Source organism: Penicillium cataractarum (genome assembly GCF_028827025.1).
Source record: "Penicillium cataractarum strain IBT 29864 chromosome Unknown utg000005l, whole genome shotgun sequence".
Taxonomy (NCBI): Eukaryota; Fungi; Ascomycota; class Eurotiomycetes; order Eurotiales; family Aspergillaceae; genus Penicillium; species Penicillium cataractarum.
The window spans coordinates 2,186,956-2,207,493 of record NW_026622741.1 but is presented as its reverse complement, the minus strand read 5'-3'; the positions used below and the strand labels follow the sequence as shown (position 1 = coordinate 2,207,493).

Sequence of the window (20,538 nt, the reverse complement as noted above, 5' to 3'; positions counted from 1 at the left end):
GGAGATCTGGCTGACGAGTCTGTCCCCGCCAGGGTCGTGATGGGGCGGGCCGGAAGAAACGGAGCCCAAGAAAAACGGGTCTGCACAGAAACCGCCGTAGTTCCAGGGGTGGGTAGGGGTCCTCTCGGGATGCGAGCTTTCTAGAGGTGGACATTGGTGACTTACGTGGTTGTGGTTCATTATTATTTTACACAAGTTTAATTTTTTTTCAAAAAAAATAATTATTTAGCCATACTGCGTAAAGGACAATGGCTAACTAGGGAAAAAAAATACAGTTTTGGGCGGTACATATCCAGGTCTGGTATTCGGAGTACTGTATGACCATGACCGAGTTAATGTAGTATGCATTCTTCATTCATCGTTTATGCAGAGCAGTTGCTCGATGAAAGACCTCTTTGATCTACAGAGTAGATCAATAGTGTAGAATCCTAAGGTGGATTGATGGTATCCATGTACAAATCTAGTGGTTGTGAATGAACTCGTAATCCAAAAAGGGCAATAAATGGTGTTAATTCGAATAATACAGGAGTCGTGATAATAATAATTCTACGTGATCCGCCCGAGCTCCACTTCAACGGCTAGTACGATAGCCAACGCGGTATCGAATTGGAAAATACCCTACGAGCTTCTGGGGAGCCTCGCCAGACAGACCCTGGAAGCTTGGCTTCGCATATTTAGTATGTATTAGTTCCTCAAACGGACTTGGCTGCGAAACTCGTCATCCTTTTCTCTCCTCCCTCTTCGCTTCTCCTCTACTTCTTGCTTCTGTATTCTCTTATCTCTTTTGATCCTTTGCCTCCAATCCCATCCCTTCCCATATCCTCTCAAATTCTTCCGTTACAGAGGACTCTTTTCAAGTTGCCTTCCAAACTTGACACGGGCTGAAGCATCTCCCCTCCTCCCCCACCTGACGATCAATCATCTCTGGCTCGCTCTTATCACATACCGCATTATTTCTTCCGATTTTCACCAAAAGGATAAAAACGAGTCTAAATTTGACTACATACTCGCCTGTGGCAATCTCTTTTTTATCTATTTTCAACGGGAACCAACCGCAATAGTTCTACCTTGTTCTCCGGCAGACGAGGTTACTAGTGTATCCGACGAGGGCTAACGACCGGTGGTAATTTCGACACAACCACTCTACTCCCCCCTCTTTACCCCCCTGGAAATTTCTCCAGTCCAGTTTGCAACTGTCGTGGACGATTGTGTTTCCCAAGTCAACTATTGAAAGTGCAAAACGAAGCAACGGAATCTCTGGGCGGGAACTGTCAAAGGCTGTGACAGGGTTAGCAGCGTGGGAAGAACCGACTCGTCTCGAACCATTCAGCATCTCTCCGACAAACTCTAGGAAATCCCGAATCCACAGCGTCTTCAAACTCCTTGATCCTCAGTTATCGCCACTCTTTGAGGGGGTACAGGCTCGAGTCATCGGGTTACTGGCAGGTCTGTTGGCAAGTGCCGATTTAAGGTCTAATGTTGTCGACGTGTTACACGACGCGAGGGACAAACATCTTTCAAGAGCCGCTGGTACGTTTGCTGTACTATTCCTAGGATGGAAGGCTGGAGGAGACGAGACGCTCGATCCTCCGTCTCTTTCTTTTCTCCCTCTTTCTACACTTTCAACCCCAGTCACTCCCAAATACGTCACCTATTCGTTCAGCATGATTTCGTCCATCATTTCAAGCCTATCAACCTAAAGCGGCGAGCAAACCAGACTGACCAGCGACTGTGCCCTTTCTAGTATAACTTTCCAGCCCCAATCACCACTCTCCGGGGTGTCGAGGAAATGTCTAGCGGTATGACGAGCATTGTATCAATCCTAAACAATGACGACCACCCGTCGTTTGCAGTCCGGTCGAATCCGAGACTCACCCGAACCAACACTTCGCCCTCGCATTATCCCCAGCAACATCCTCATCAGCTTCCTCCACCTATAAGCGACCCTCAATACGCCCGCCATACTTCATCCAAGTCACCTTCAGCATCGCCACGAGGCACACGGCATCTCTTCAACCCAGCAACAGAATCAGGGCGGCCCACGTCACCGGGCTCTTCAGATGGCTCCGCCTATGACTATCTCAGCAGTCAAGCCTCGTCTTCAGTAGCTTATCACCCGTACGCCCGGCAGGACCTGCGACGGGATCCCTTCCGCTACCCATCTCGCGGGCCAGCCGCTCCACGAACACCGCCTGAGATTCACGCAACGACAGCAACGGATGCAAAGTCCCAGTCCGGCAACACTCGCGGGACGGGTCGTAAGAACAAGTACCCGTGTCCATACGCCGCGAGCCATGGCTGCTCGGCTACATTCACGACATCAGGCCACGCAGCTCGTCATGGCAAGAAGCACACGGGCGAGAAGAGCGTTCACTGCCCTATTTGCAACAAGGCATTCACTCGCAAGGACAACATGAAGCAACATATTCGCACCCACCGTACCCACTCTGACGATATGCGCTCTACACCTTCAGAGCCCGATGCCGAGTCTCGATGGGCCTTGGCTCGTCCTGATTCGGGTTATGCTGCTCAAGCTCATAGTCGGACGGTGAGCCAGTCGACGGATGCGAGTACGATAATGCCTCCCCCTAGCCATGGATCCCATACACCTTCCTGAAAGGGGTTGTAAGAGGAAAGAATAAATATAAAATCAACAGGGTCCCCTTTAAGAAAGGGTCGGACAGGGTGGCGAATGATCACAATTTCCCTGGATACCTGCCTCGATATGACATATTTCTCATGTCTTGCATGCGGATGGGAATTTTCCAACGACCTGGGTGTGCCTCTGTCTACTGCTGTGCAGTGAGCTGTGTTGGTGTTGCTCATGACATATGATCCCATGGCGCCTTATCCTTCGATAAGCTCATTTATTTGCACCCAAAACCTCGACCATGGCTATGCCATCAACGAAGCATAACACCCCACACTCCGGATTCCATCCCAGAATCCGATGAGAGGTCCATCTCTACACATTTATGAGCCTTTACTCATTCACTTCATACTTGTTTTCTTTGTACCCTTTGACACCATTCATCATCTTTGTCTGCATTTTCTTGTCTTCAGTTGTATACCTCCCATGTATCATTGCATGTGCATGTGTTTGTTTTTTTAAACGGGCTCTATCTCGCGCTCCTCGGGACGAGGACCAAGGCGATACGGTGTATGTCTACCATGTACTTTTAGGTAGTACTTCTTTTTTACTTTAAGGATCTCCATGAATGGAATGACCATGTGTGAATATTTAAGGTGCCTGGCATAGCTTTAATATGTACAGAGTAGAGGGACGTAGAGAGTCGGTCCCAGTCCTACGTCAAGCAGGTGGTGGTGGAAAAATAATCCTAAACTTCGTATATCGTGGCAGCGGCACGTTGTACGTTGTAAACTGTAAATTCTATCAGGCTTGTTGATCTCGACAATGACGTGAGATTTCATCTTGTGTCCGGTGATTCGGTGGGGAAGTAAGCGTGGTGAGCCGCTAGTTATGTTACTATTGGGGTTCGTGGCCGTATCTGGGTGATTTTATTTAAGTCACACCCACCAAGGATATATGAGGGATATAACCTGTATGTCGCTATGCTATTGCCGCTACATAGATAATGTTCCCTCTGCTAGGATAAGATAATTCTAGTCTCTCTAGTATTAGGTAGCCTGTTTCTTTGTATAGCACCGTACCCTTCGTTGGGATATCGCAGCGACTTCGGTCCGAGTGACACTCCGATATTTTCGATATTGCCGTATTAAGAATAATTTTATATTCTAGGTGCGAAGGAAGCAAGACAGGAATAACAATTGATTCTAGAGGGCTTTTTTTTAAAAAAAAAAAAGATATATCTCTATGTCATAGAACCTAGAGCCTTGAGTCCTCCACCATTTTTAAAAGGGTTCAAATATAACCTTTCATTAGAAATTTTGACATGAGGAAGTTCCCTGTAAAAGATTCATATTATCCTACATCCGAGAAACACATAGAGGACCTCGTGGGTACCCGAACTGCTCACGGCACTTCCAATGTGACTATTCTTCGTTCTCACTGGTGCGATGGTCTCTTAGGGACCTCGGTATTTGATGCCGTGATTCGTTGATATTTGTCGCTCATGTAGCATTTTTGGCCCAGGGGTCCTTGTGCATAGTCATGACTTGACATAGGTGCCCTAATCATCAGTTCTACGGCATGTGAAATAAAGACGTCAAAGTCATTGTCCAATCCCCTTTCTCTCAGGCAGAGTTTCTGCTGAATGGTTGTGAGCTATTGGATGCATAAATTGCCCACGGCGATGATACAGTACTACTAATTCTCCCAGCTAGACTAAAAGTAGTATACTTCGTCGCCGGGTATGACTTCTATTTCTACGTCCTCTCTCATAAGTATGCTGTGCTGATTTAGCGGCAGTTGGCAAATATAATGCCAATCAGGTCCTAGATCTAGTAGTCTTTGGCGGCATTCCGGCTATGATGAAAGTCTGTGAAACCACTGTATGAAGAGAACACCGCCACCACCAGCCACCACGATACGTCAATAGAAGAAGCGAAGAAGGTTGGCAATACTAGGTTTAGCCCCGTTGATCCCAAGTCCGACCGATGAAGGCTTGTTGGATTTTGGCATAAATAGGTGCCTCTGGGCGGTCTGGGCCCACCGATGATAAAAGTTGGTTCTATGGATACCACCACAATCTCGTGGCCAGGCGGGGCCAGCCGAGTGTCGACCCGTGGAACGGTTGTTGATTGTTGATATCCGGATACTCATAGAGAGATATAACTCACCTATCAACCATCTATCGTTAATGGGCAGTGCAATTCCTAGAACTAGACCAGCGGTCAAGCGACCATCTCCGTAGACCCGACAAGCGTGTGGCGTCTAGGCCCGGGCGCCCCTAGTGGAGGGTAGGCCAACAGGCACATTAGTCGCAAGATAGTTCCCTGCTTGGGTTAGTAGTAGTTTCTGAGGGTACGTAGGGCTGTCCCCTTTTCCTTGATGCGTGGCTGGCCCATGCAACATGACGTCGGGTGCTATGATACGCCGAACGAGAGAGACACGACACGATCCGAGCCCTCCTCATTCGAGGGGAGCCATTTATCCCCCGGCATTTCCCCTGCGCATGCCAGCCTCTCCAGTCGCAAGTCGGAAGTACCACAACGTCATCGCGGATATCCAGGACAATTTCATTTCGGAAGGAGGGGAAGAGGCCAAAGGGCCAATATATTATAGAAGACTTGGGGCCCTGAAAAGGACTTGACCGTGACTTTCGACTCGCCATGGAAGGAAGGTTGTCTTCAGCTCTCGTCTCGTGTCTCTCAGCCACTGCCAAGTTACCCCCAGCCTCATCAGATCCCTGCTTCTAACCAGTTAGTTACTCTGCCTTGCTCTCGCTCTCTCTGTCTCTGTGTTTGCGCCCGTCTCGCCCGTCACCCGTCACCCAACGACGTCACGCCACCCTGCCCCGCCTCAGTCAGACCCTCTCTCATTTGAGAAAGTCTCACTGTTGCCTCATTACTATCTTCTTCTTCTCAACAACACTTGTCCCCGTGAACGGTAGATAGTTCATACACTCGACTCTTTTTATTTGATCTTCACTTTCCACATATTCCAACCCTTCATCGGTCTCGGTTCTACTCCCATTTTTCCCCGTCCTCCACGATGGCGTACTACGACGATCGTCGCCACTATGCGCCCCGCGACCGTGGCCGTCCATCCACCGGTTATGCTGCAGATTACTACGATGATCATCCACGGGGTCTTACTGCAAGACACGAGCGAGAAGTCTACTCCTCTCGAGGAGGTGAGGACTCGGTCGAGGAAATCCAGCGCGATTATCCCCCGGGCTCTGATTACGTCTATGAGCGCGGCTACGACTCTCGTCGCTCGCGACGTCCGGTCTATGAGAATGTGCGCCGCGCTTCCTCAGTCAGTGGCTACGATCCGCACTACGAAAATGGTTACTACCGATCCCGTACCCGGAGAAGCAGACAATATGATGATCGCCGTAAGTGGTCTCCCTCCCTAACCGCGACCCTCGTGTCCAATGCGGTGCGCCTCCTAGCTGTGATACTAAGTGATCCCCCAGGCCCCCGTCGCTCCAAATACTCTTCAGCTTCTTCATCCAGCCCTTCTCCATCCCGTCATAGCCGCCGCAAGTCTTTCGGCGAAACTGCCCTCGGCGCTCTCGGCCTAGGCTCCGTTGCTTCCAGACACTCAGACCGCACCGATCGCGGTCGTGCTCGGTCTTCTTCGCGGCGCCGTGGTCGTGGCTACTCGTCATCTCGATCTCGCAGCCGCAGCCGTAGCCGCAGTCGTGACCGTGACCGCAACCATCGTCAACGCAGTGAGCAGCGTCTTGCTCAAGCTGCACGCGCCGCTTTGACTGCCGGTGCCGTGGAAGCCTTCAAGTCTCGCAAGGACCCCGGCGACTGGACTGGTGCCAAGGGCAAGCGTATCCTCACGGCAGCTGTCACTGCGGCCGGTGCCGATGGCCTCATCGACAAAGACCCCAAGAAGCACTCTGGGCGCCACGTCGTGGAATCTACGCTCGCGGGTTTAGCCGCTAGCCATTTTGTCCGCGGTGGCAGTTCCTCCAAGGGACGTGATGGCCGTGGTCGTTCTAGCAGTGGTCTTAAAGACCTCGCCGCTACCGGTGCCCTTGCAGCTGCAGGCAAAGAGATCTATAACCGCATTTCCCGCTCGCGCTCTCGACCTCGCGGCCGAGATGAGCGGGACCGTGACAGCGACGATGATCGACGTGGATCGAAGAAGCGCAGCAAGAGCGTCTCGGAGTACATTACCAAGGGCATAGCCGCACTCGGCATTGGAGAAGCAGCATCTGACCGCGGTCGAGACGACCGTGGCCGGGATCGAGATGATCGATACGATCGTCGTCGGGAGCGGCGTCATCACCGGGACAGAGACTCACGATACGACTCGTATTCAGATTCAGATGCAGAGAGCGACTACCGCAGCAGCAGGGATCACAGGCATGGCAGAGGCTCGAGAGATGTAGGTCGAAATCGTTCTGTGAACGGCAGCACAGCAACCCCCCTAGCACCCACCAGCGCACCCCGTGGCGAGAAGGGAGTGGGATCTACCAATCGGGGATCCCACTCTAGCTCCGAAAGTGATTCTGACTTGGGCGACAGTAACGATGAAAAGGAGAAACGCAAGAAGATGAAGCGGGAGATGTTATTGACCTCCGGTCTGGCCACCGTGGCCACCATCCACGCTGCCCATGGAGTCTACGGCGGGATTCAGAAGCGCAAGGAACGCATGCAACAGGTGAAAGATGGCGAGATTACCCAGGAAGAGGCGCGCAAGCGTCGGATCAAGGCGAATACGATGGATGCTTTTAGCGTCGGGCTTGCGGCGCTGGGTATCAAGGGTGCGTATTCGGAGTGGAAGGAGGTTAATGAGAAACGCAAGGAAACGAAACATTTCCAGGATGAATGTGCGCAGCGTGCTATTAAGCGGGAGATGCGTCGCTGTCGCAGTCAGGGTTCCACTCCTAGTAGTCGTCGTCGATGGCCCGATGAGATTGAATACCCGAATGATTCTTCTCATTATGGTCATAGCAGTGGCTTTTCTTATCATGATGGAAACCCAAAGAGTGCGGCACCGGCGATCTCTTATTAGCTTGGCTTTTATTATTCCCCGTTCCCCCTGTTCCCCCTGTTCTGCCTTTATTCTTTTTGTTACCCTGGATGAGATTTACGACTCTTATGATGCATGAATGATTCCGTTTTCCTCTCCTAGGATAGATATGTTTTTTTATCTATTTCTTACTCTTTTATTCTTGTCTCGGGCTTCAGCTACAGTAGCTAGACGGAGTTCCGATGGGGCCCGATGGGGCTGATTGGTTCTGCAGCGTTTGTTTTGCTGGGGCAACTGCAGTCCCCGAGAGTTGATGCATCACAGACCTAGAAACTGCTGCTGGATTTTGATGCAATAAAAACAATAATTACCTATTCTCCTTCCAAGGTTCTCTCTCTCCTAGCATTTCAATAATAATATTCCATCAATGTTTATCAAACTCCAAGGTCCTCTCCGGCAGCCGTAGACTGCCGATGAAGATCTGACTAAGCCAGTCCCACCTCTCCAAGTGGATGGACCCCCGCTTACCCAAGGTGACTAACCAGAAAAATATTGAACTTTCAGCCTGTGAGGTGGTGCCCTCGTACACCGTGAAAGGCGGTAGGTGGGGCCAGAGACTTTTCCCCTCCTCAAAGATCTGCTTCCCTCCTTTTCTTTTCCTCCTTCTTACATCCCTCCTATACCCCCCTTTTGGTTCGTTTTCCTGGCATCATCGACAATCTTCAGCTTTTCCATACTGACCATCTGCTGCTTAGTCTCTTTAATCACATCCATTCACAATGGCTGCCCCCGCTCCGAAGTTCAAGGTCGCTGACATCGTATGTATTCCCCCCATTGACACCCGATTCTCATCTTGCTCTAGGTCAATCGCTGACCTGTCACTTTCTCTCTTTAGTCCCTGGCCGCCTTCGGTCGCCGCGAGATCGAGCTCTCCGAGGTTGAGATGCCCGGTCTCATGGCCATCCGTGAGAAGTACGGTGCCGACCAGCCCCTCCAGGGTGCCCGTATCGCCGGTTGCTTGCACATGAGTATGTTTTTATTGATTATAGACCACGTATGAGCTTTTTCTGACCGATTCAATAGCCATCCAGACCGCTGTCCTCATCGAGACCCTCGTTGCCCTCGGTGCTGAGGTCACCTGGACCTCCTGCAACATCTTCTCCACCCAGGACCACGCCGCCGCCGCCATTGCCGCTGCCGGTGTCCCTGTGTAAGCTGAAAACAATTTTCTCTTTTTGCGCGATGACCGTTCCTAACCGATTTCGTCTTTTTACAGCTTCGCCTGGAAGGGTGAGACCGAGGAGGAGTACCAGTGGTGCCTTGAGCAGCAGCTGTTCGCCTTCAAGGATGACAAGAAGCTCAACCTCATCCTCGACGACGGTGGTGACCTGACCTCCCTCGTCCACGCCAAGTACCCCGAGATGCTCGAGGACTGCTACGGTGTCTCTGAGGAGACCACCACCGGTGTCCACCACCTGTACAAGATGATGAAGGAGGGCAAGCTGAAGGTCCCCGCCATCAACGTCAACGACTGCGTTACCAAGTCCAAGTTCGACAACCTGTACGGTTGCCGTGAGTCCCTCATCGACGGTATCAAGCGTGCCACCGATGTCATGATTGCTGGTAAGATCGGTGTCGTCGCCGGTTACGGTGATGTCGGCAAGGGTTGCGCCCAGGCTCTCCACTCCATGGGTGCCCGCGTCCTCGTTACCGAGGTCGACCCCATCAACGCTCTCCAGGCCGCCGTCCAGGGCTTCGAGGTCGTCACCATGGAGGAGGCTGCTTCCATCGGTCAGATCTTCGTCACCACCACTGGTTGCCGTGACATCCTGGTTGGCCGCCACTTCGAGGCCATGCGCAACGACGCCATCGTTTGCAACATTGGTCACTTCGACATTGAGATCGACGTTGCCTGGCTCAAGGCCAACGCTCAGTCCGTCCAGAACATCAAGCCCCAGGTTGACCGCTACCTCCTGAACGGCAAGCACATCATCCTGCTCGCCGAGGGCCGTCTGGTCAACCTTGGCTGTGCCACTGGTCACTCTTCCTTCGTCATGTCCTGCTCCTTCTCCAACCAGGTCCTGGCTCAGATCGCCCTCTTCAAGGCTGAGGACGCTGCCTTCGGCAACAAGTACGTCGAGTTCGGCACCTCTGGCAAGAAGCCCGTCGGTGTCTACGTTCTGCCCAAGCAGCTTGACGAGCAGGTCGCTCGCTGCCACTTGGCCCACGTCAACGCCAAGCTGACCGAGCTCACCCCTGTCCAGGCTGAGTACCTCAGCCTCGATGTCAACGGCCCCTACAAGAGCGAGATGTAAGCATTTCCCCCTTCCCCCTCTGAATGATCTTTTTTTACTAACTCTGCCTCTCCAGCTACCGCTACTAAACAAACCACTTATCTTCTCTTTTCCAATTCCGTCCGATATTCTATGAGCTTTTCTTGAGAAATAGACTTTCAACATGATTCGACGATGTTACGATTGGCATTTCGGGTTCTTTATCAACTTTGAACCCTAAAAGTGGTTGTCCTTCAACGGCATAAAAGTGGTCTCCACACTGGGATATGTGGAGAAGGTGTGTGCTTGATGTGTTTTTGTTTCACTGGCGTGGGTTGACCTGGGACTGGTCTTGCATTCAACACTGCGTACGGATGGGAATTTCCTTTTTCTAACTATTCTATTCTTTAACTTGATACCTTATCTCTGTGCTGGCTCTGGCCTGGTCTTTGGCCTTTCCGGACACCGTTCTGGGGGGTTTGTGGCTGTTGGTTTGGATGTCTGTGTAGATGCACAGTTTTAAAAACATAATGACGCCGGGCGCGAAATTTGCTCTGCATATTGTGGGCTTTTTGTAGATTTTTTTTAGAAAGTGGGCATATTCTTTCTATAAAGGGAATGACATAGTAAGACTAGCGAGACAAGTCTCGTCGGACGTCGTAGTCCTATGGTGGAAACCCCCTTGCTCGAGGGTATTCCAAGTTTTATCCCTAGGTTTAACACCTGCTGCACAACTTTATCTTCCTTCTCTTGTGACCTAATATCCGTTGAGTTTGAAATGCACCTCCTCGGGTAGCAAAATGAGACTTTTTCGAGGAATGTCTTGTATAGCTTCATAGCCCTAAATTGCATCTCTCCCCTGTGGACTGCTTTCAAGGATATGGCTGTGTCTCATAGCACAACCTATTATCTCAGTACATCTATCATTATAGATACTTACTCGGCACTACTACCCCGCTCACCCCGATGCTGCCGAATCAATCCACACAGCATATCAGCAGCAGCAACCGCAAACCCAGGATCATTAATCGGCCTCGCATCCCTCACAACCAATATCTCACTTCCCCTCAACTCATCCTCCAGCGTAGCAAACAACGCCCTATCCGCCAAAGGATCCCAAAACGAATTCTGCGGCGTATCCAACAAACTCAAACCCCCCAGCGGCAAAATCACTTTCGTCCGACAATTACTCTCCCACCCCGCATTCCCCTCTAACAAATTCGTCGCAATCACCTTCGCAATCCGAATACATTCCTCCTTCGTAGTCCGCATAAGCGTGACCGTCGAATTATGTGGGTGGAAGACTCGTTTCTGTTGGCCCCCCGCGTGGGCGAAAATAGACGGCACGGAGTCCGGGGTTCCGAAGTTGACGATGTCGCAGGCTCCGAGGCTTAGCACGCGGGGGATGTTCTTTTTTGTGGCGGCGCATAGCCGGGTTGGTCCCGCGCTGAGGACGCCGCCGACTACTTCGTCGGCGATTTCGGTTGTTGTTAGGTCGAGTACGGCGTCGAGTTGGTCTTCGGATATTAGTCGTTCCATGGCTTTGCCGCCGGAGCCGGTGGCGTGGAAGACGTAGACTTCGCATCCTGGGAGGATCGTTTCGAGGTGTTCGCGGGCTGCGGTGGCTGCTGGTGTTGTTACGCCGAACATGGTGATTCCAATGCGTATGGGGTCTTTCTGTATCTGTGATTGTGGTGCTGTTTGTGTTTGGGTCTGGTTCTGTCCGGATCCTGTTTGTGCCTCAGTAACGGCTAGGACTTGGTTTGACTTGGAGGCAACATCCTCAAAGTACGCCCTTGCCATGCCTGCAATAGCACCAGCCGCATTCCCCAATACCCTCTCCAATAATCGATTCCGACCTGCGATGTCCACAACGCTATACATCATTGTGATATCAGTTTCCCCGATATACGGTCCAACATCACCCGATGCCATCGTGGAGACCATCAACTTGGGAACCCCAACTGGTAAAGCATCACGCATAACCTGCGTAGCCAGCGCCGTACCACAGGATCCGCCTATCCCCAGGATTGCATGGACTTTCTTTTCCGTGAAAAGATGCGACACGAAAGAGGCGGCGTATGGGGCCAGAGTATCGATATACTCTGTGCGATCAAGAGTCTTAATTTCCACCGTCGGTCGCTTGAGAGATGTAAAATAGCTGCTGTAGATTTCTTGGGGGAAGGTGATCTTATCGTGGGTGACTGGATTCCGGCCTATATCCATTATTTGGACTTGGCAGAGGGTGTGTTTCTCGATTCGAGACTTTGTAAAGAGTAGTTCTGATAGTTTGGTGTCACATGTACCCAGCAAGAGAATTGTCGGTATAGTTGGCGGCATTTTGACGGATGGGTGGTTAACCAGTCTGATAAATCAGTTAGATTGAAACAAGATATCAAGGTGAATCGAACTGAATCGACGAAGATCAGGAAAGCGCGGGGGTGGGGTTGGCACGGTGGCCGCTATGCTATACCTTGCGGGAAGTTGACCATCTAGGGCAATCTCAAGTTGACGACGATGGCGCATTCGATCGCGGTGCCGCGCCAATTTCACAGGGTCGTCATTCCGAAGGACGATACCCAGATCTTTGCGCATCCTGCGCAGCGTGGTATCAGACATATTATATCCTTCTTCTGCGAGGACTTCAAGAACTTTCTGTTCAATATCAATTAGCATCTCACAACAACTGTCACAATCACGTGCAATAGGAGAGCGTACTTTCGTAGGAAGCTTGTCTTCCAGGACGAGCTTCCTGACGCGCTCGCGGAGGTTATCATCCTTCAAAGTGCGATACGCTGATTTTCCCCCCTTGACCCCCCAATCGTCGATTCGGCGACGGAGTGTTTTAGCTGTAATCGCGACGCCATGTTGTTCTTGCAGAGCCTGACATATGTCCGGGAGCGAGGTTTTGTCCGCGTAAAGACTGAGGACATAGTCCTTATGAGCGTCTATATTGATATGAGCTGGCATACCGTGTGCCTGAGAGGTAGATGACAGAGTGTAGGATAGTTTTTTGGATAATCGTGATGGAATAAAGAGTGGGACTGACTGGAGGTGACTTCCAGCCCCCAGCGGTCAATGTGCATAATTACGTAATCGGATAGCTGCGGCACCTGGCACCTAGGTAGAGGGGGAAGAAGTAACCCTCCAACTTCCTATTAAGGGTGTTTTTATGATTTAACCCCTTGTTTACAGGTCTAGCAGTTAAAACTTCACCAATTGCTCCCAACCTTCGATCAAGCCCCCGAGACAGTGAAATGGTTCTCAAGCATGTCACTTTCTGCCGTGGTTTACCATGTAGCTCCCCCCGGGGGATGGAGATTCACCAAAAACGTAATGAATCCATTCTCAAATTATACTTAGTTGGCTAATAGATTGATTAAAAACTCACATAAAGATTACGGGTTAAACTCGAAAACCCACCTGGGCACTGCCTAGAAAGGTGGGTGCCGGTTGTTCACCTATGACAAGAATCTCGTAGTTTAGTCGAAATATATAGAGCTGTATCATATTTCCCATACGTACTATTTTGGGCAATCCGCGAGGTATAATTAACGAGGGAAGCCCCTTTACATCCTAATCTTGTCAACACTAAACATAGCAGCATCCATGTGAGAAACGGTGGCGGTAAATACCCTCCATATCTAATTCATGAGAGAAATGACCCAATCAATAACCTTAAAACTCTAATTCCAGTTGTTTGTTGCTTAACCAGGTGTCATGTGACCAGCTTTACCGATGATCAAGGCAGCAGCTTCAACCTCTTTTGATGTACAACGCTCTTGAAGAATTGACACCCCCGCTGTATTCTGTGTACAAAATCCGATCATGGACTGGGACAGCATCTGCTTTAATACTGCAACCTTGATCGCGGGTGTTTTCGTCCTCGACTACGGGGCAGACAAATTCCTCGACCACACGGTTATCGTGGGACAACGGTTGGGGATTTCGCCAACTCTAATCGCACTTTTAACTGCCGGCGCTGAATATGAAGAGGTATGAGTCTTTCTATTGATGAGCATTTCTAGCTCGATGCTGACGCGTGTACCAAGCTTGCCGTCGTTGTCGCCGCCATTCTCCAAGGCCACAGCCCTCTCGCCCTGGGCAATGTGGTTGGATCTGCCATTTCCAACATCCTGGGCGCCTTCTCATTGGGCATTCTCTTCCACCCAGGACATATGGAATTTGATAAGAGCGCAAAGATATACTCGGCGCTCCTTCTCTTCATCACCACACTCTTTGTGGTCTTGGCAATCTTCAATCAACTGAACAAAGTGACTGGCGGGCTTCTCATCGCGGGCTTCGCGGTTTACATCCTGTCTATTGGGTATGCCATCTACAAAGGCGTCACCGAGGCTCCTCAAATTTCAGACAGTGATAGCGACAGCGACAGTGACGATGATCTACCTATTACCAGTAACGATCATGCGGCTGGTCACAATAGCCGAACGTCCATTTCAGAGAACTCGCCACTCTTGGCCACCACAGCTTTAGAGCAGGGTGAACATAGTGTGAAGCCCAGACGCTCACTCTTTTACCATCTCTGCCAGCTTCTTTTCGGGTTACTCGCACTCTCGCTATCTGGTTACATCATTGCCCATAGCGCGGGTGCTCTTACCCAGTCTTTGCAGCTGTCAGGCACCGTCTTTGGTTTGACGGTAATTGCCTTTGCAACCACTCTTCCAGAAAAGTTTATCTCGGTGCTTAGCGGCTCCAGAGGCCAAGGCGGCATCGTTGTTGCGACTACGGCAGGGAGTAACATATTCCTGCTAACGATCTGCATCGGAGTTGTCGCCGTTACCGGAATACCGGTCAACCGTGCAGATAACTTTGTTCTTTTCGAACTAGCGACTGTTTGGGTATCTGCGTTGGGCTTGACTGCTATCGTCTTTCTTGGATCCAGTCGCATTGCCGGGCTGGTGCTTCTCGCTGCGTACATTGCGTTCATAGTTCTCGAGTTTACGGTGTACAAACGTTAAATGCTCGAGATATTCAGATCGAGAGGATATGCTGTATGATACGAGAAACCTATAAAGAGACTCTCTAACTCTCCTTCTTATGGAGTACCCAAAACTCAGACGGTATTCTTCATGATACTTTATCTTTCTAGAATTCATCGATTTCTCCGCCTTCCTGACCACGGCCGCAGACGCACGGATCTGCCCCATACTCTCTCGCATTCCTCACGGTCGGCATCCTCGGTTCATGAGACCCTGCATCACCTGGCTGCCTGTGCTGATGCATCACTACCCCACTACTGTAATTTGTGGGGGTGAAGTCTTCTTCATACGATCACAAGTTCCTACTTGCCGTGATTTGCAACATTTCACACTTTATCCTGGAGGTTTGCCAAGTATTGTCCACCAACAACATATATCTATCACCAATCTCTTCTTATTTGAAGTTTTATTGCCTCTAAGCTCTTGTCTTTTTTTCACCGGCAAGGAGTACGAGAGCGACGAGATTGACGCTAATAGGACGGTGTGATCCCCCGCAAAGAAGCCTAAGCCCGATTAATTAGGGACGGACAGTTCTCACTAGCGAGGTCACATTGACTACCGGCATCATCTCCGCTTCAATTTCAGTAAGCCCTGGATGGAACGACAAGATTGGCGGCTAGGGAATTTCATCATTTCTTATTCGAGTTTATTCGAGAAATTAGAGTTCAAGCAATGTTACTTACCCTACATTGGAGATTCTCCATTGTTGACCGTCATCTTTTGTCGGGAGGCGGTCCGCCCTGTGCCACCTGCAGAAATGCATCGGCCAGTCAGCGCGATGCCCGCACTTTCTACGGAGATTAAGGTCACCCCAGCCGGATGGTATACCGGCTTTAACTATCACATCTCATTAAGTTTAGCCATTACTTACTTGCAGATTGTGCCTTAAATGCCAGTGAATGACTTGAATAGCCTTCCCAGGAACGTCCGTCATAGTTGATGGAAGAACACATGCCAGTGGCACAGTCCGCACGAAAGGTATCCCTTGAGTGGCCCTAATTTACTGCCACAACCATTTGTATGGCATGGCTTGCTTTATATGGACCATGTGGCTTACTACATGAAACGCCTAAAGTTATTTCATATTTACTACTTGCTCCTCCCAATAACGCCCAATAATCTTAGCAGTTGAATCATGAAAGCAGAATTACTATCGTCGGGACCATTGACCCTCAGAAAATAATACCCGGATCATTAGGCTATGTAGCCAGGTCAAATGTAAAATGGCTACCGGATTGTAAAAAGCCTGTAGTGCGCCTTGGCCTGACGCTATAGAATTACCGATAAGACCTTCGTCCCCGCAAATGGTTCAAAGAACCTTCCTTACCTTGCAGCCGAGTGAAGAATGCAGGTTCTCGTGTCCAACACACGCTTACCGCTTTCGAGCTCCCCGTGCTGTATAAGGCGTGATCTATACTGGCCGACCCCCTGATGATCCTGGGGGAACTTACACCTATTGGGCTGTCGGTAGTAGTCTAGTTCGTGTTGCCGGATGATGATGCACGTTTTGAAACAGAAAAATAGGCTTAAATCATGGTAGACAATTTATCCAGACGTCTACTTTAATGTATGTAGTACTGCATTTCATCTTTTTCAGATTACTCTGAAATCAGCTAGCCTGCAGACTCTCCACGTCCGCGTCGTTTTGAGATATGAGTCCGTGGCTATTGTAGCCTTCAAGTTTAGCATCATCGGAAGAGCGGGTGTCATTCCCGTCGCAACATATGTCGCAGAAGTATATATTTCAACGAGAATCCGCCATGAACCTCTTAAACCTGCATTCTAGAACCGTCAAGCTAACCTAGGAACACTGAAACCTCAGTCAACATGCAGCGCACATCGGGTCTGGTGGTTTTCCTCCTCACTAATATCGCCTATGCCCAGCAATCTCTCTGGGGGCAATGTAAGCTAGGGATATTGTGAAGTTTTGAGGAAAGACAGGCTCACCATTTCTCTAGGTGGCGGTAGTGGATATGTAGGATCAACAGTTTGCACAGCATCAGCAACATGCAGCACTCAGAACGCCTGTATGTATTTGGGTTCCTATCTTTCGCCCCATAACAGTGATACTGATTGATCGCACCTAAAGACTATGCCCAGTGTATCCCTGCCACGGCGGCAGTAACCACAACCACCAGCGCAACTACAACCTCCAAGACTACTATGGTCACTTCTACTTCCACTACCTCTGCCACTAGTACGACTAAGGGGTCAACCACCACCACCAGCACAACTACAGCCGCTACGGTTACCAATAGTGGCAATCCTTTCAGCGGCTATCAGCTCTATGCAAACCCTTACTACTCCTCCGAGGTCTATTCCTTGGCAATCCCATCCTTGACAAGCTCTCTCGCGGCCAAGGCTAGTGCAGTTGCTGAAGTTCCATCTTTCGTCTGGCTGTAGGTCTTACTGCTGCTCCTATATGCGCATCTACTGAACTTTTAATAGCGATACCGCGGCCAAGGTTCCTACCATGGGAACCTATCTTGCCGACATTCAGGCCAAGAACAAGGCCGGTGCTAGCCCGCCGATTGCTGGTATTTTCGTGGTTTATGACTTGCCAGACCGTGATTGCGCCGCTCTTGCTAGCAACGGCGAGTACTCAATCGCCGATAACGGAGTTGCGAACTACAAAGCGTACATTGACGCAATCAGAGCTCAGATTCTCAAGTACTCTGATGTTCAGACTATTTTGGTTATTGGTTGGTATCCTAAGCCATGATGTATACCCTCGCCATACTAACTTTCACCAGAGCCCGACAGTCTCGCTAACCTTGTTACCAATTTGAATGTTGCTAAATGTGCCAATGCTGAGAGTGCTTACCTCGAATGCGTCAACTATGCATTGATCCAGCTCAACTTGTCCAACGTGGCCATGTACATTGATGCTGGTATGATACCCCTTCTGGGACCTTTCTATTTGCCTCCCTATTCCCGAGATCATGAGTTGACTTGGTATATCTAGGACACGCCGGCTGGCTGGGCTGGTCAGCTAACCTCCAGCCTGCTGCGACTCTCTTCGCCAACGTATACAAGAACGCTTCGTCTCCTGCCGCGGTCCGCGGATTGGCCACTAATGTTGCCAACTACAATGCCTGGACAATCAGCCCCTGCCCATCCTACACATCGGGAGACTCCAACTGCGACGAGAAGCTCTATGTCAATGCCATCGCCCCTCTGCTTGAGTCTGCAGGCTTCTCTGCTCACTTCATTACCGATACTTGTGAGTCATATTCTCGAATTCTCAGTCCTATATGTTTCTAACGTTTGAATAGCTCGCAATGGTGTTCAGCCAACCAAGCAAAATGCCTGGGGTGATTGGTGCAATGTCATTGGTACTGGATTCGGTGTCCGCCCTACGACCGATACTGGGGATTCTCTTCAAGATGCATTCGTTTGGGTCAAGCCTGGTGGAGAATGTGACGGTACATCGAACACCACATCCCCACGATATGACGCACACTGTGGATACAGCGATGCCTTGCAGCCTGCCCCTGAAGCCGGAACTTGGTTCCAGGTAAGTTTGAATTGCTGTAATTATCATATTTATTCTCTTGCTAACACTTTGTAGGCCTATTTCGAGCAGCTGCTTGAGAATGCCAACCCGTCCTTCTGAGGAAATGGATGAAACTGAACAACCGCTCCGGGGAAGGAAGCGGTTTGAACACAAATTTGAGAAGTGAAATGTTAGTATGGGGTAACCTCTATTCATTAGTATGAGTGAATCTCTGCTTTCTACGTAGAGAGAAGACTTGAGATTAAATGAAATAATTCAAAATGCATCCACAAAAGCCTATCTACTGTTCGCGATCAGAAAGAAACCGCAATTTCACCACAAGTTAAGTAGGAAACTGGATATCATATCGACCGTTGTGGTCCATTTAGGAGGACTGGTGAAATCCGCCCTTGAATCGCAAGGGCAAGCTGCCACCATCGTGGGAAACGGATTTCAAAGAAATAATGACCACGAATGAACGAAAACGGGATATTAAGCAGTGAGTTCATCCCATTCATAGTATCTATGCTATGATGATTATTGATAATCTAAATTACAAGAATCGATAAGCTACTTCAGTATCGTCTACCGGATACCTGAGGATAGTGTATGTACTAGGGTTGTCAACGCCTCCAGCCTGACTCTATCTTCTTCAGTCCCGGCTATTGAAGCAGTCGCATCCCCAAATAATCCCCAAACAGGCGGGAATTTCGGTCCAATCCACCCAGGGAACTTGATGCTTTGAAAGGCAGTCTCCATATGATTCCGCTCTTTGAGCCCGTCCCGCTTCCGGGCGAACTCTTCGGCACGTTGCTTGTTGCCGATCGAATCGTAGTATACCTTCCCGAGGGTGGCACAGTATATTATCAATGACGCCATTCCGGCTGCCAGCGCCGTGGACACGGATGCCCCAGTATGATACGAGATCGGTGTTGTGGCGTTTGGGTTTTCGGTCTCGGCCACCTTATTTCCTGGGAGGTAGAAGTTCATTGCTTTGAAGTCCTCCGAGACATTATCTGGTTTTCCGTGTTGATCTGCTGCCCCAATGCGGAATATGTATTTAGGGGCCTTCTGGTAAGGCAGGAAGTCCGTTACTTTCAAACTGATGTCGTCGTTGGCTGAACAGAAGATGAGAATCTTTGCCTCGACTGCCTCTCCGATGGCGGCCCTTAGATCCTCAAGGTCGGGATCTTCTTCAGATTTTCCTGTATCATCACTGGAATGAATACCAGACGCATTATCTTTGCTCTTGGCTAAGATAGTCCAAGACATGGAAATGATGTTGACTTTGCGCCCAATTGCAGCCCGGATAGCCATTGCGGCACTTCGAGGAGTGATCATGCGATTCCCATCCCTCGAGGGGATGTCATGCACGCGCATTACACACAGCGATACCCACGGGTTGATGCGTGCTATCATGTTGGCCATTACCGTTCCGTGCCCGTGGGTCGAGTTATGCCAGGGTTCCTCTGTGTGTTTTCCGCGAGGATAGTAGCTTAGGCCCGAGGCTTCGACCATCTGGCCAAAGTACACGGAGAGCTTGTCTAGTCGCACTCCATCATCTATTAACGCCACTTTGACCCTTTCTGGCCGGCGATGCATTTCTGGAAGACTGTCGTGAACTCGTTGAAGGGCACCGCGGAATCGGTCCATGGCCTCCATCCACTTGTCGCGATGTACCACCTCCAAGGGTCCCTCACCGCCAAGGTAGCCGCCATTTCCCATGGAGGATAATGGCCAACAGCGAAGTCCCGATGTTTGAAACTCTGGTATGATGGTTGGCCGTGCTGACTTGTCCTTGATGCGCTGCTCAATGCTGCGGGTGAAGGCGGCAAAAGATCGTCTCATCCGTTCAGTTGACTCCAGTCCCTACTCACATCCGTCATATCAGCTGTCAAGGACCCGCGTTGACTGGGTATTGGGTAAATAGACAGAGAAGACTTACAGGAGCTGCTTGGATTGTTACGGTCTTCAACTCAGACTTGTCTGCCGGAGTACAGAGACGTGGGATCCCCTCCTCAGAAGCCCACCCGCGCAAGACGGCTTGGTTTCCGGACCAGTACAGAATCAAGTGCTGAACATCGGGTGCAGCCTGGCGGATTACATCAATGCCGAGGTCAGGCCTCTGCCAATCCCTGAAGCCATGCCCGAGGATGTCAGCGAATGGGTCAGCCATTGATTCGGGGATTTCAC

General features: G+C 50.2%; 8 protein-coding genes across 8 annotated transcripts; 5 read left to right on the top strand and 3 right to left on the bottom strand.

Annotated features, from left to right (window-relative positions):
• Positions 1–1,789: 1,789 nt before the first annotated feature.
• Positions 1,790–2,617, top strand: N7496_006477 (C2H2-type zinc finger protein; the record flags this gene model as incomplete). The annotated part of the gene is made up of 1 exon (XM_056699406.1): positions 1,790–2,617. One exon carries the CDS (start codon positions 1,790–1,792, stop codon positions 2,615–2,617), a length of 828 nt encoding a protein of 275 aa, XP_056554819.1.
• Positions 2,618–5,635: 3,018 nt separating this feature from the next.
• On the top strand, positions 5,636–7,618 carry N7496_006476 (uncharacterized protein; the record flags this gene model as incomplete). Its single annotated transcript, XM_056699405.1, has 1 exon — positions 5,636–7,618. One exon carries the CDS (start codon positions 5,636–5,638, stop codon positions 7,616–7,618), a length of 1,983 nt encoding a protein of 660 aa, XP_056554818.1.
• A 737-nt stretch (positions 7,619–8,355) lies between these two features.
• Positions 8,356–9,959, top strand: N7496_006475 (adenosylhomocysteinase; the record flags this gene model as incomplete). The annotated part of the gene is made up of 5 exons (XM_056699404.1): positions 8,356–8,394; positions 8,472–8,604; positions 8,660–8,786; positions 8,853–9,887; positions 9,947–9,959. The coding sequence occupies 5 exons, from the start codon at positions 8,356–8,358 to the stop codon at positions 9,957–9,959; spliced, it is 1,347 nt and encodes a 448-aa protein (XP_056554817.1).
• An 826-nt stretch (positions 9,960–10,785) lies between these two features.
• Positions 10,786–12,189, bottom strand: N7496_006474 (Tm-1-like ATP-binding domain-containing protein; the record flags this gene model as incomplete). Its single annotated transcript, XM_056699403.1, has 1 exon — positions 10,786–12,189. The coding sequence occupies one exon, from the start codon at positions 12,187–12,189 to the stop codon at positions 10,786–10,788; it is 1,404 nt and encodes a 467-aa protein (XP_056554816.1).
• A 33-nt stretch (positions 12,190–12,222) lies between these two features.
• On the bottom strand, positions 12,223–12,819 carry N7496_006473 (Clr5 domain-containing protein; the record flags this gene model as incomplete). Its single annotated transcript, XM_056699402.1, has 1 exon — positions 12,223–12,819. The coding sequence occupies one exon, from the start codon at positions 12,817–12,819 to the stop codon at positions 12,223–12,225; it is 597 nt and encodes a 198-aa protein (XP_056554815.1).
• Positions 12,820–13,677: 858 nt separating this feature from the next.
• Positions 13,678–14,828, top strand: N7496_006472 (sodium:calcium antiporter; the record flags this gene model as incomplete). Its single annotated transcript, XM_056699401.1, has 2 exons — positions 13,678–13,845; positions 13,902–14,828. The coding sequence occupies 2 exons, from the start codon at positions 13,678–13,680 to the stop codon at positions 14,826–14,828; spliced, it is 1,095 nt and encodes a 364-aa protein (XP_056554814.1).
• A 1,848-nt stretch (positions 14,829–16,676) lies between these two features.
• On the top strand, positions 16,677–18,465 carry N7496_006471 (uncharacterized protein; the record flags this gene model as incomplete). The annotated part of the gene is made up of 8 exons (XM_056699400.1): positions 16,677–16,752; positions 16,808–16,876; positions 16,939–17,248; positions 17,298–17,551; positions 17,603–17,740; positions 17,815–18,072; positions 18,125–18,366; positions 18,421–18,465. 8 exons carry the CDS (start codon positions 16,677–16,679, stop codon positions 18,463–18,465), a joined length of 1,392 nt encoding a protein of 463 aa, XP_056554813.1.
• Positions 18,466–18,930: 465 nt separating this feature from the next.
• On the bottom strand, positions 18,931–20,521 carry N7496_006470 (S8 family peptidase; the record flags this gene model as incomplete). Its single annotated transcript, XM_056699399.1, has 2 exons — positions 18,931–20,214; positions 20,291–20,521. The coding sequence occupies 2 exons, from the start codon at positions 20,519–20,521 to the stop codon at positions 18,931–18,933; spliced, it is 1,515 nt and encodes a 504-aa protein (XP_056554812.1).
• Between the last annotated feature and the right edge of the window lie 17 nt (positions 20,522–20,538).